Genomic DNA, 14,719 nt, shown 5'->3' with positions numbered 1-14,719 from the left:
AACTCTATATTGTTTTTGACTTTCTAGAAAACACAATATGTTTTTGCAATAAACAGACTGAAATTAGCTGTTAAGACACCTGTTTAAGACAATGTTTCAGGCAAAAACAAACCATTTTTTTTTACTGTAGTGGAGTTGTTGCCTGGTAGATGCTCATATAGACCAGATAGAGCCAAACTGATCTTGCTTTTCAGCTTCTGAATCTGTTTCATTAGGGGAGAGTTTTCAGATTCAAGGTTTTAAATATATTGTCACTTATTCCTAACCATCCTTTTTTGAACAATCAGCTGTCAATAAAAACCAATTTTTTTTATCAATTGGTTTTTATTGAAAGCTTCTTATAGGTGCTCAGCAGAAGTGGTGTGGGAAGGGTGTGAGGCCTGGGCTTGCCACATCTCATTTTCCTAGCAGGAAAACATTGTTTCCCATTGTATCTGAACCCCACCTTTCTCTCTGACTAATGTGGACTTTTCTAAAATGAGTCTTAACAGCTGCAGTTGTTTTTGCTTTGTTTTCCTCTACGTTTGGCAGCATTTGAAAAAAAGAAAAAGAAAAATGATTGAGCAAACTCAGTCCAAGCCAGAGAGTTTGACTGAGCTTTTTCCATTATGACCTCTTTAATGATAACTGTGTTAAATATCTCCTTTGCATGTTACCATGGCATCTAGCTAACTGTCATAAAGCAAACAAGATTGGGGGCAGGAAGTATGTTGGTTTAAACATAACTTGTGAGACAAAATAAAAATCAGTCTCTACTTAAAATTCAACCAAATGTTTTTGAATTAATGAGGCAGCAAACGTCAGTTGACTTGATCAGATGGACTGAGTTCAGTTCCATAGACCAACGAAGGGGCTTGGCATTAATTTCAGCTGGTTCCATGAGCTCTCCCATCATCTCACCCTGCTTCCTTCTTTGAGGATGAGTGCAGTATAAACACCATTCCTAAACTTTCTATAGTTGCCTAGATTTAAGGGTTTTGGGCAGAGACACTTATCACATGGCAGATTAGCTGCAGTAAGGCATGGGGACAATCACAGCTTTTGGTGTCCTCCTTACTATTGCAGTTGTCAAGTCTCAGGGTCTTGATTGATGTCTGAAGGAGAGTGTCCAGAATGGGAGAGAAATCCCTTGGAAAAGGATGAAGTTCCCAACTGATTTTTGTGCTCTCTGGTTCAGTGCAAGGGTGTTTGCATGTGTCTTGCACATATACCACATTGATGCTCTTCACTCCAGCTATAAAGGAAGTGCATTTGCAAATAGGGCAGATTCTTTAGTCATAGTATATCCATTCCTATGACCAGGTAGGGATGCTCTTTAAACTATGCAGGCTGGACATGTTTACTGTACTATTCTAGAAGATATATCTTCATTTCAATTGTGAAGACTTCTCAGATATAAGATCCAGTGATTCTGCAGAAAGACCAACAAATCCTGCAATCTCAGGCAGAAAATATGGTTGTTGTAACAGGGTAGCAAATTGTTAGGGTTTTTTTTTCATGTTGTTGAGGTTTTTTTAAGCTCCAAAGACGGGACGAGTTGTTTGTAAGATACTCATGTGCCGAAATAACTTTGCTAGTCTTGATTATAATGCACTTTGACCTGGGTAAATAGGGGAGAGGTGTGCCATTTGCTGTTTCACCTCAGGCACCAAAGTATTCCCTAGTGTGAAGAGATGCTTATATCCTCCCCCTATGTTCAGTCACAAAAATACAACTTATTGGAAAAGGCCCATTGACAGGACTAAAGCTAACAGGCTGAATTCTCTTCAATCTTCAACAGGTACAATATCTTCCATTCAGACAAGTTTGTGTTAATGTCTGCTTATTTAGAAGCCTCTTACCTGATCCTTAAGGTGACCTTTCAATGTTTTCATATCAACTGTAGCTGTTTGCTAGTCCTTTTTTAATTTTTGCAAAATTTGCCCTTCAGTTTCTAATCTTTTGGAGCTGTGATAATAAGCATATTTTCCCTCTTGTAGGGTAGATGCTGAAGAGTGGTATCACATCTATTTCAATAATAATAATAATAATAATAATAATAATAATAATAATGTTTATTTATATACCGCCCTTCTAAAAACTTAATCAAGGCGGTTTACAACAGATTCAGATAACAATAACATAACAATGCATATCTCAGTACAACAAATATCAATACAAATCTCAATACATCACAATAGCATATAGCAATACATTTCAATACAGTAAATATCAATACAAATCTCAGTACATGACAATAGCAATAACAATGCATATCTCAATACAGCCAGCAGCAAAACAGCACAATACAATAAAATACAATATAAAATTTACAACAAGCTAGCCGGGGCACAGCTCAGTGCCTGCCTCCCCCAGGACAAAATAGTTGCGCAACTGCGCACCTGCGCAATTGTGATGGTTTCAGTCCGAAGGCGGCCTCCCTGTGGCGATGCGCAGATGCGAAGGTGTCCTGTCCGCCCAGGGAGCCGAGCGACAGCAGCAACTCGCACAGTTCCTTGGAGGCAGGCACGGGGGTGGGACGGGGAAGGAAGCCAGGCAGGCCGGCTATATGCGCGCCACTCCCACCGACACGCCCTCTCCCCCACCTTCCCCCAGGTGTTACTCATCCCTCCTCGGTCCTGGCTTGTTGCTGAGGTGTCGAGATGGTTTCAGTCCGAAGGCGGCCTCCCTGTGGCGATGCGCAATGCGCAGGTGTCCTCTCCGCCCAGGGAACCGTCCGGCAGCGACAGTGACAGCAGCAGCAGCAGCAACTCGCACAGTTCCTTGGAGGCAGGCACGGGGGTGCTTATTCAAGCTGCTTATTCTTTGGAACTTGCATGACAACCATTTCTGGTTCATTTGACCTATTTAGAAGCCATAGATATTTTCCATTAGGACCAGCCTGCAGTAAAATCATGATGGTATTATGACAAGAAGTTCAAACAGAGTGTTTCCTTCTTAAACTGAATTTAGCATAGTTAAATTTAAAAATAGAATGCGGAATTATTTTCTTCTTATAAATAAACCTTTAAAAATAGAAGTTGGTTCTTGTGGGTTAGTATAAACTTCTTTATAGCCTTATAAACAGAGTGCTGCTACCCATTATGTTTCAAGGAGGTGACGTTTCTTGATAGTTTTGGATACCGTAGTTACTTGGTTTGTTTTTATGACTGTCCATAAAATGTTGCGGTATCCTGGATTTTTAATGGCACCTTTGTTCAGCAAAAATTGCATTTAATTGGCTTGATATTGATGTAGATGTTTTAGATCCTCATGCTGTATAAAAAGGTTAATGACTTCAGGATTTATGTAACAAATACAGGTTAAGTCTTCCTTTTCTGAAATGCTTGGGATAAGAAGTTCATTGAATTTTGACGTTTTTTTGGATTTTGGAATATTTGCATATGTATAATGAGATGGGGCCCAAGTCTAAACAGGAAATTCATTTATGTTTTATATATAATTTATATGTTTATAATACTCGATTAACCACAACTTCTCATAGAGCATTCACTGCTGTAGCCCCTAAATTATGGAACAGTCTGCTGGAGGAGAGCTGTTTTATCACTACCTTCAGTGCCTTTAAGAAGGCACTAAAGACGGATCTCTTCCGGTGGGCTTTCCCATCAGATTTGGTATAGAGATGATGATTAAGACCCCCCCCCCTCTAAGTATGATGATATATGAATTGATGTTTGGAGATTTTAAGGAACTAATAGGGATGTTTAATTCAGTATTAGTATTTTATTGACTGTTCAATTGCACTGTGCTATTTTAATGATGTAATCCCGCTTCGATCCTTGGAAGAGACGGGACATATAAATAAAATAATAATAATAATAATAATAATAATAATAATAATAATAATTATTATATTAAAGTAATTTTGTAACAAATGTTTTTAATCATTTTGTGCATGAAACAAAATTGTGTACATTGAACCATCAAAAAGCAAAGGTGTCAATATAGCCACCACCCATGTGGGCAATTTTGGAATATTTTGATTTCAGAATTCTGGATGAGGGAGACTCAACCTGTAGTGGTAATGTCTTCTACATACCATCAGTGATGATACCAATCCTACATGAAGTAGGCTGTTTCAGACACAATTCTAAAATGTGAACAGGCACACGTCTCTTCCTCCTCCTCCTCCGCCTGCTGTGTCCAAGAGAAATGGTGTTGCGTGCCATCACGACTATAGAGGAAGAAACTAGCAAAACCACTTTTGAGTATTCCTTGCCTAAAAACCTTATGGAAATCATCTATGTGCTGTAAGACAATAGGAAACTTGAAGGCATGTTAACCTCATATCTACCTTGTCTGTGTTGCCTGGTGGCTTCATCTCTGGCTTAACAAAGTCGAAGCATTGCAGTGCATATGTGCTGAAGTGGTACTGTGATTCCTTGAGCTGGGTATCCTTGCCTGAAACAATGATCCTAGAAACATCCTCTAAAAATAAAGTAAAATAAAACAAAACAGGATTTTATTTTGTAGCTGTCAAAGTCAATAGCAATACTTGGAATTATTTTAATGGTACTGGAGATGTGATGTTTAAAAAGAATGAACAGAATAGCTGATTCTTTTGCATGCATTTTTAGAGCTAAATCTGGCTTTTATACCGTTTGGCTTCTTCCAAAGAAATCTGGAAATTCTGTCACACCTATTTATGTCAGAAATCATAACTGTAATACATCTCTCTGAGCACCTGCTATTTTAACATTCAAATATTTAGAGCGTTCTAAGTGAAGAAAGATTTAACAAGACAATTGCTTGCTGGTTTACAGAATCTTTTTTACTATTGTATATATGGAGAAATTATTCCAGTCATGCTTGGTGTAATACACAACAAATGGTTTCTTGTTTGTATAGCAGCATTTTTGACTCCTAGCTGTAAGATGCTTTTAAATAATATTTTTCAGAGCTTGCTAATGAGATAAGTAGCATCCCAATGCTTTCATTATGAAACATGAAGAGAAATGGTGCCTATCTTTTGGTCAGTGCACCTGGCTTCTTTCTGCCAACATTATTCATGTTCTCTGTAAAGCATGTAGAAGTGACTTCCACACTTAAAAGGTAATGGAGTTATATACTGTATCTTTAACTAATCTATAGTCCTGGGCTCTATGTAGTCATGAATGTGGCACTATTGTGTTTTGGATTTCAGAGTTTTTTAGATTTTGGAATATTTGCATATACATAAGGAGATTTCTTGGACATGGGACCAAAGTCTTAACAAGAAATTCATTTAAATTTTGTATACATACTTTATAAGCATAACCTGAAGATAATTTTATACATAATGTTATTAATAATTTTTTGTGCATGAAGCAAAGTTTGTGTACACTGAGTCATCAGAAAGCAAAGGTGTCACTTTCTCAGCCACCCATGTGGACAATCTTGGATTTTGGAATATTTTGGATTTTGGAATTACAGATAAGGGAGACTCAACCTGTATTTATAACCCCTTTGAGGCCTTTGAGAATTATTTTCACCACAATGGTCATTTTTAGCCTTCATATTTCATTATTATTAAGTGTATTTAAGTACGTGTGTGCATGCGTATGTGTTTCCCCCCCTTTCTTGTAAATTATTGTGGAAACATGTTGAAGGACATGTACACATTTCCCACTCTAAATAATAAATAAAGGAAAATGTGAAGGGAAAGAAGACAAATAATGGTATGTATGCTCTAGATATTCACAACTGTACGATGAACGTAAGGTAATTTGTACATTTGCAGAACCTTCTTTAATCACTAAAGAATTACAGAACATTCTGTGGAATCTATAAACTGTGGGTACATTTAAGTTGCAGCTTTATGTAAAGTGCAGCCTTAATTAATGAGAGGGCAATGCAAATATTTTGGTGTATTCTTCCTTTCTCTTCCCTTGTCACTTACTTTCAAGAACTATATCCAGCTGGACATTCCCATAGGCAAAACAAATCTAACAAGTTATTTACTTGTATGTATTTTTGTTCATCCAAAGTATATGGCCCACACCTCTATGTTACTTCATATGTGTGTAGAGAGATCTTGTAGCACCTTTGAAACTAACTGAAAGAAATTGGCAGCATGAGCTTTTGTAGACTTCAATCTACCTCCTCAAATGCATCTGAGAAAGTAGACTGAAGTCCATGAAAGCTTATGCTGCCCATTTCTTTCTTTCAGTTAGTCCCAAAAGTGCTACAAGATCTCTCCACAGACTAACACAGCTATATCTTTGAATTCTTCGTGTGTGTGTGTGTGTGTGTGTGAGAGAGAGAGAGAGAGAGAGAGAGAGAGAGATTGAGAGAGAGAGATCCCACCAGAAGGATGCAACAGGAGCTGTACATTTCATTTATTTATTTTATTTACTGAATTTTTGTCCTGCCTTTCTCATGATACAGGATTCACAGCAAAGAGACAATGTGGTTTCTTATTATTAACCACATACTGGGGGTCAGGGGATGTGTTACCTACCATACTGTGGTGTGACCAAATTCATTTGGCTTCGTTTGGAGGAGGGCTTCCTCTATTGTGAAACTTCCACTTTATGGAATGATTTCCTTGCTGAAATCAGGTGGGCTCCCAATGCAGAATATTTCCCCTTTGCTTGGTGATTTGTTTGGCAAGACACTTTCCTGATTAGTTACCATAATCAGACACTCCACTGGCTTTAGTGATTTTAATGCAAATAAATTTATTGTTTAGTTGTTTTATTGGTATTTAATCATTCTATTGCTTGATTGCATTGTATTTTGTGTCTGCTGATACTTTAATATTATAAATTGCTTCAGGATTTTTGAAATGAAAAGTGGTATCGAAAGGTCTAGATAGCTATGCTACCTTGATTTGGGAGCAGGGCAAGGTGGAATATACTAATGGTTGCTCTTCATAGCCAAATACCTATGGGTTTATCTGGATATAACACTTCTCATCTCTTCAAAAAGATGTTGAGATTGACTCTGAGACCTTCTCCATACAAAGCATATGTTCTGTCAATGAGCTACAGTCTTTCCTCAGACAAATAATAGTGACAGATACAGCTCTGTTATCATCCAGTGCAAGTTAGCCCTAAATGTAAGAGTTACTCAGTTGAAATAAAGCAGGCTTCACCTCTTACTGTATTTCTTCCTCTCTTGCACAGAGTGGAAGATGATTTTGAGAAAATGTGGAAACCCAAGCCGAAGGTGCCACCTAAGCCAATAGTACCGAAGAAGCCTCCAACAACAGCCCCTAAAGTTTTCTTATCAACAACCTTGAAAGCAAAGCCAGCAGAAGAGAGGATTCAAGACATGGGTGGGGTGGATATTCTCAAGTATATTCAGGAAAATGAATCTGTCAGCAGTGAAGAACCAAGTCTGTTCTGAAAAACAGAGGATGATCCTTCTCAGGGAGATGTCCCAACACCAGCCTTCTGCATGTAGATGGAAAGAGTTTTTACCCAGGGATCTTGGTTGCCTCTTCACACACTGCCTCATTTTGACAAGGAGAGAAGGGTGTTGCTCAGTTAATGTACTACAGAGCAATTGTGGTTTAATCAATGATGCCTTATTTTTTAGAGAATTTTAACAATTGAGTTGAAAAATCTATGCCTGTGTACTACAGATATCACTCATGCTACTGAAACATTTTCATATAGCATAGCTTGGGCCAAAATGATTCTTTTGCTGAAAGGCTATATGTGTTAAGAAGGAATAAAGGGTGCAGACAAAACAATGTGGGTGGGAAAATAATATTAAATAAACGTATGGGTTGTTTTTTTTTTAACCTTTGTAAACTGGAAGCAGTTTAACTTCTTCATTTTATCTGTCCTGGAAAGAATTTGGTGGAAACTGTGGCTGAAGTGAAGTCCTGCTCTACCAGGAAAGATAAGAAGGCAATAACCTGAAATAGCAGATGTTTGAAGACCAGCTGTGGCAGCTACAAAAGCATTCATTCTGGTCATTTCCCTCATTTGGGTGGGCCTGCCTTCACCCCCTAAACTGGTGAGGGACACTATTCAGTTGTCAGTATGGCCCTAAGATTCAACTGCCAGCCTGGTTGCCTTCTGTACATGGAATGGTGTGGGTGGCACCATTTTTTCATTTGGCCAGGGAGCAAAGTATCTTGGGACAACCTTGGCTCATAGATTAAGTATTTTCTCCCCTAGACCCATAGCTCCCTTCCAAAGGTTATGGCACAAAAAAAAAGGAACAACATTACTTAAGAACATATCCAAGTGGTTTTCTGAGAGTAGCATCCAAAGTCCTGGTTTGACTTCTCCCTGCCCCCTTATGCACTGGAGGCAATGCACAAAGACCTCCAGAACTGGGGAGCAGCTTGTCATGTAACCGATAGAATGAGAGCATCCTATACAGTGTTTTGATCCTGGATTTTCTGTTTTTAGTATCTTCACAGACTGGAGATAGCCCCAGCCTCACTCTTAAGAGATACACTCTACTATTTGTTACTAAATGATTCAATTCTTTTGTTCCTGCTTGGAGGGATTAAGCTGTACATTGGACAGAAGGAGGTGAATTGCACCTAGATGCACCTAGTGAAGGCTTATGGATATTTTATGAGTTTGTGTAAAAGCCATCTTAAATGCCAGTCTCTTGACCCATATGTAAATAATTATATTTTATATTACTGAATTAGACACAATGGTTTTCTGGGCATTTTTAAAAAATCTCATTTGTACATATACCTGTCCATGACTTTCTCATTGTATTCAGCTCAGGTGACTGAGGCCCACAGAAAATCTTAGAGAAAATTGAAGCCATATCACATATTTCTGAAACTATATTGCTGTCTTAATTGCCTTTTAAATATAGACCAATTGAAAAGGGAAGAAAAGTGTTAAAAGCTGTTTGAATAAAGTGAAATTATTAACTAGTGCTGAAAGTAAATATTCTCTGGGAAAAGAGTAACAAATACTTATGTAGATCAAACTGCATGCCATTATATGACATCATAAGAACTCATTAGCCGTACAAGTTGGATTTGAAAACATAGCTGTGTTAGTCTAGTTTAGCAATAGAAGATATAAAGAAATCCTGTAGCACCTTTGAGACTCAGAAAAAGAAATTCCTTGCAGGCCCTTTCAAGGACTCAAGTCCAGTTTGATAGATACAGAAGCTTATGCCAAAATTAATTTTCCTCAGTTTAGAAATAGCTAATGGAGAAGGGACTTCTGCAGAAAGGCAGTGAGTCACAACCTGGCTGTGGGTAGAACTATCGGTTCACATAATCTGCATCCTTGTGGAGTTTATAGACAGGCAACAGAACCCTATAGGACCTGTTATGTTACATAGCTTTATGTTTACCTAGCTATGTAACAGAGGCACTAAGAAAACCCTTCATTGATTTGCAAATATGCATAAGATTGCATTGGTGCCTGATGTGCATCAGGACCAAAGTGATGCACATCAGAACTAATGTGATGCACATACCATTGTATATTAGTCTCATTGTTCATTGCTCCCATTGCACATCAGAGACTTTGCCAGCTTTACTCTGCTAGATACGGACATAATGGAACTGTCCAATTCTAATTCCTGCAGATATAGATCCACTAACAAAGATGTAAAAATTCAGCAGAATTCCATCCAGTGAGAGTAAACTGGGGTGTTCATTGGGGATGTTTTGAGGGGAAGGTCTGAAATACTATATCTGAAATACTACCCCAAGGATAAAACTTGGGAAAGTTAATATAGTAATGAAAAATTGCCTGTAGCGCATGTCTTCCAACTGCTTCACCCAAGGAAATGCAGAATCGTCCCATAAAATCATTCTGTTTACCTTTCCTTCTTTTTCTTCATGGGAATGGATTATAGACAGGGGCTGTCAGAGGGAAGAGTACAGAGAGCAGATGCCTCCTTTACAGCTTGACAGTTAGGATTAATAGTTGCACAGTATGAATCTGAGTGTATTTTACTCAAAAGCAAGTCCCACTGAGTTCAGGGGGCATTTAGGAATGCAATCATAAAAGGCTCAGCTTCTGCCCTGACCCTCTGTTCCTCCCTATCCCTTCATCATATACCATTTTATGGAACATCTTTAGGGACTTTGTCATGTTTTTCATCCTTCACTGCCCTTTTATGTCTACATGGACAAGTTGTTCAAATAACCTGCAGAAACTACCAGTTAGTGCTCTTTCAATGGATTTAGTAGGAAGCTTGGCTTTATTTAGTCAAAACAAAATCTAATTTTAGGGACGGAATTGGGGGGTACTTTTGGAAATCATTTGAAGTCAGTATTTGTCCTTGCACCAAAGTCAAAAGAAACTGTTTTATGGTAATGTGAATGAAACACTAGGATCACACACACACACACATATATATATATATATATATATATATATATATATATATATATATGTTTTATGGTAATGTGAATGAAACACTAGGATCACTTCTATATATATATTGGAGTGGGGGGGGGAGGTTCACTTTTTTGCACTACACTCCTCAGAATCCTCTAGTCATGCCCCCAAAAAACACAATATAGCCATTTTAGACAAAGTAAATTGATGATGCATACATGCATGTATAGATAGAGACAAGACAAAAGATACAGCACGGGCAACACACAAACACATATTGGTCATCACTACACCCAGTGTACCTTTTCACATTTCTTGGGTGTCTTGCAAGGCTTCAAAGCAAAGTACATGGCCACTGCAGAGCCAGCATGGCATAGTGTGTTCAGTGTTGGACTATGACTCTGGAGACTATATGGCTCAAATCTCAGCTCGGCTATGAAACCAACTTGAGCAAGTCACATGCTTTCATCCTCAGGGGAAGGCAATGGAAAACTACCTCTGAACAAATCTTGTCAAGAACACCCCATGATAGGTTCCCCTTAGGGTTGCCAGAAATGAAGGCACCCACCATCCAGCACAACAACACCCACCATCCAGCACATTTGTTTTTCTAGAAAGGCACAGGGAGCCAGAGACATTCCTAGAAGTAAAGACAGTGCCAAGAGGCCAGCACTTCACTTGCAACAGCCAGTCATAAATGGAAGACAGCACATCCTGTGCTATTATGAATGCCAATCATTATGAGGTGAAGATAGGCACATTTTGCCACACACTCCACCTGTCCCAATGTTCCAGTTTCTTTCTCTTTGGGGCTCTACAGATTGGCAGGAAGGGAGATGCCACCCCTTCCTGCCCCAGATCGGTGCTGTGGCAACCAAATGCCACAGCACTGATCTGGCCTCCATAGAGCACAAGAAGGAGCCGGAAAAACCGGCTCCTTTTTGTCCCCTTGAAGGGGTGCTATAGTCGCTGCCACGCAGTGTGATGACACCCCTTTGGCTCTGTGTCATTTGGATTAGGGTTGCCATAAGTCAGGACCTCCAAACCGGGACAAATGTAGGACAACAGTTTCAGATGTAGGACACATTTTTAAAAAAGGGAGGACACGCAAAAATTGATGCTTTTTTAGAAATGTTAATATAAATTCATGTTTCTTAGGCATGATCAAAATGGAGGACATTTGGGCATTATTCCTAGACAGATGGCAGAAATGGACTTTCCTTTCTGGCCAGCCCCCTCTCCCCATTTCAAACAGCACATTTGGGCATTGAACATGGCTTTATTTTAACATTGCCTCTTGCATATTTCAGAGGCTTATTCCATAACCAAACCCTTTGGGTTTAACACTGAACATGGGTTAACATGGCTATGCATATCAAACATGGTTAAACAAAAAGTGGATTCGCCCTCGGTTTCAGGTGTCTTGCACCAACTATACTTCTCAGAAGTGTGTACTTGGTCAAGGGACTTTGGTTTTTCTTCATTTTGACTTGTTTTGTCTGTATTCCACCCCACTAAATAAAGGAGACATGAAGTTAATGGGTACAAGTTGTTAAACAAAAAAGTCTTGTGAGACTCTGTAGGCAAGAGGTGCACCATGTTAAGAACTGCATTAGGCACACTTAGGCTGCTGCCACACTGCAGAATTAAAGCAGTTTGACACTGCTTTCACTCTCATCACTCCATCCTATGGAATCCTGGGATTTGTAGTTTGTTGTGCTGCCAGGGCTGGGCTTTGAAATCTCAGGCATAAGAAAAGCAAAAGGCTTGGGCTGCATCTACACTGGAGAAATAATCTGGTTTGAGATCACTTTAACTGCCTTGTCTGAATGCTGTGGCATTCTGGGAATGGTGGTTTGTTCCAGCACCACAGCAAAATGGCAGTTAAACCCCCTGTAAAGCTCTCTGACCAAGGTGACCAATGCCCTCTCCTCAAAATGTAGGGCCCTCAAGCAAAAAATGTAGGACATGACCAAAAATAAAAGCTACAAACACCCATGTAATTATAAATCCATGCTTCTTAGCCATGATCCAAATGGAGGACATGTCCTGGAAAAGGAGGAGGATGCCTGGTCACCTTGTCTCTGGTCCAAAATACACTGCAGAAATAAAACAATGCTGGACTGAAATGCCCAGAGTTCCTCACCAAAGCTGCATCCACACTGAGGAAATAATCCAGTTTGAGAGTGACTTAACTGTCCTGGGTTAGTGCTGGGGAATGCTGGGAATTGTAGTACACTGTGGCCCCAGAGCTATCTCTGACAGGGAGTCCCATAACCCTCCAAACGTAGTTGAACTGCAGTGCCCAGAATTCCTCCCCAGGTGCTGCATCCACACTGAGGAAATGGTCCAGTTTGAGACTGCTCAGTGCTGTGGAATCCTGGGAATTGTAGTCTGTTGTGGCCTCAAAGCCATCACTGACAGAGAAGTCTCAATGTCTCCCAAACACTAGCATTCCCAGGATTCCTTACCATTGAGTTAAAGCAGTCTCAAAGTGGGTTATTATTCCTGCAGTGTGTGTGAGAGATATAAAAGCTAGGGACTGGATCTCTGTGTCCAAAACACACTGCTTTGACTGCCAGGGCTCAGTGCTATGGAATCCTGGGAACTGTAGTTTATTGTGGCACCAGAGCTCTCTGACAGAGAAGGCCAAATGCCTCACAGACACCAGAATTCGAGAGCATTGAGCTTTGGCAGTTAAAGGGGTCTCAAAGTGCAGGGGGGGGGGGAGAGAAAAGCCAGGGAGTTTGAATGAGCAGCTCAACTCGGCTGTGGCTGCTCTGAAAGGAAGAGGAGGAGGGAGGGAGGGATGGACCCAAGGGAAGTGGCCAGGACCATCCGGAGGAGCCCCTGCTTTTCCTGATCATCGCAGCCTCCTCCCTTCCACCAGCAAGAGGCTCTGTTCCCAAGCGATGCCTCCTCCTCCTCCTCCTCACCTCCTGGCCCTGAAGGCTCTTCCTGAGTCTGGCAGCAACCTCCTCAAACCGGGAAAAAGCTGAGTCAAGGAGGAAACCGTGCAGGGACGCCCCCTAGTGGTGAAAAACCGGGAATGTCCCGCTGGCAGGAGGGATATGGCAAGCCTAATTTGGATGCCTCACAAGAGCTGCATCATCATTGTGCACCCCGTGTAAATGGGCACATGCCAAGATGGAGGCCCACAGGTGGCAGTAGGGCTTTGAGCATGAGGATGCTCAGTCCTCACCCCACCCACAGGCTGGCACTTCGCCAGTCTGTAAAGGGCCTTCCTCTCACTTTTCCCCTTTGTCTTTATCTTCTGTTGATGCAAACTGAGATGAAAGTGCAACAGCAGTTTTCTCTCTTAAATCAGCAGAGAGGAGAGAAAAGGAGGAAGTGGAGTCTTGCCCTTCCTGAGAGGATCATGCAAAAGCAAACTGCTTTAGCTTCTTTTAGCTTGGGTGTTCTTCCCTTTTAATAACTTTAGGCAGGATACAGACTGCCCAAAAGGGCGGTCTGCCGCCGTCCTAGTTTGCTGTGCAAGGGAGTTGCAGCGGACAAACCGTGCTGCTCCCTTACACAGCAAAAAGCACTTGCAGCGTCACAACCCCACCGAGACATGCAGACGCTAGGCATCCATCACATCAAAATCGCAGCATCTGTATGTTCAGGCACTGCCATTTTGATGCCCTCGTCACGTGCGAGCGTCCGAAAGTGCCTCCCCTCGCACGTGACGACGGCGCCTCATAGGGCCCGTCTATTGAGTGCCCTTGTCATCTTAACCACACTGATGTTGCTTGTCCACATGTCTCCCTGTTTTTATCTGTGAAATACCGGGCTATGCTTCAGTAATTGAATCACACTGAGTAACCCTTATCAACCCTAGTGGTGATGGTCAGGCTTTTGTATAACATTAATAATGATATTTTGTATAAATATTTTCCATTTGTTCTCTAATTTTTCCTTGCTGTTTCTAAACCTCTTTCTGATTTCCAGCTCTAAGGTTATTACCTTTAAATACTTGCATTGTTTGGGTCCAGGTTACCTAGAGGATCACCTCCTCCCATATTATCTTCCCTGTACACTCAGATCCTCTGGCAGACATTTACTCCAGTCAGTCAGGACTAGGTTGGCCACAGTCACCAAAGGACGTTTTCTTCAGCTGCCCCTAGACTGTGTAATGACCTGCCAGAAGAGATGACAGCTGTATATGCTGCCTGAATTTAAAAGAGCATTAAAAATCAGTCTCTCCCAGCAGGCTTATCCTGATGATTTTTAAATAGGGAATTTTAAATGAGAAATTTTAAATGTGGATTGTTTTAATGTGTGTACATCTTATTTGTCCTTTTAAAATGATGTGTGTTTTTAACTGATGTGGTTTTAACTGACTGCTGTTTGCCTGTTAATTGTTGTTCTCTACCTTGATCCAAGGAGGAAGGCAGGTAAGAAATAATAATAATAATAATAATAATAATAATAATAATAATAATAATAATAAT

The 14,719-nt window shown here is 40.4% G+C and overlaps 1 protein-coding gene across 1 annotated transcript in view; it reads left to right on the top strand.

The window, feature by feature from the left end:
* The window catches only part of HS1BP3 (HCLS1 binding protein 3), a 42,326-nt gene extending 33,488 nt beyond the window's left edge, over nt 1–8,838 (top strand). Inside the window, exon 7 of the mRNA XM_042446094.1 lies at nt 7,107–8,838. Coding sequence (XP_042302028.1) covers nt 7,107–7,329 — 223 coding nt within the window. The 3' untranslated portion in view covers nt 7,330–8,838. The remainder of the gene's footprint in view (nt 1–7,106) is intronic.
* The last annotated feature ends 5,881 nt before the right edge of the window (nt 8,839–14,719 follow it).

Source organism: Sceloporus undulatus, chromosome 1, assembly GCF_019175285.1.
Source record: "Sceloporus undulatus isolate JIND9_A2432 ecotype Alabama chromosome 1, SceUnd_v1.1, whole genome shotgun sequence".
Taxonomy (NCBI): domain Eukaryota; kingdom Metazoa; phylum Chordata; class Lepidosauria; order Squamata; family Phrynosomatidae; genus Sceloporus; species Sceloporus undulatus.
This window is presented reverse-complemented; position numbering and strand designations above follow the sequence as displayed.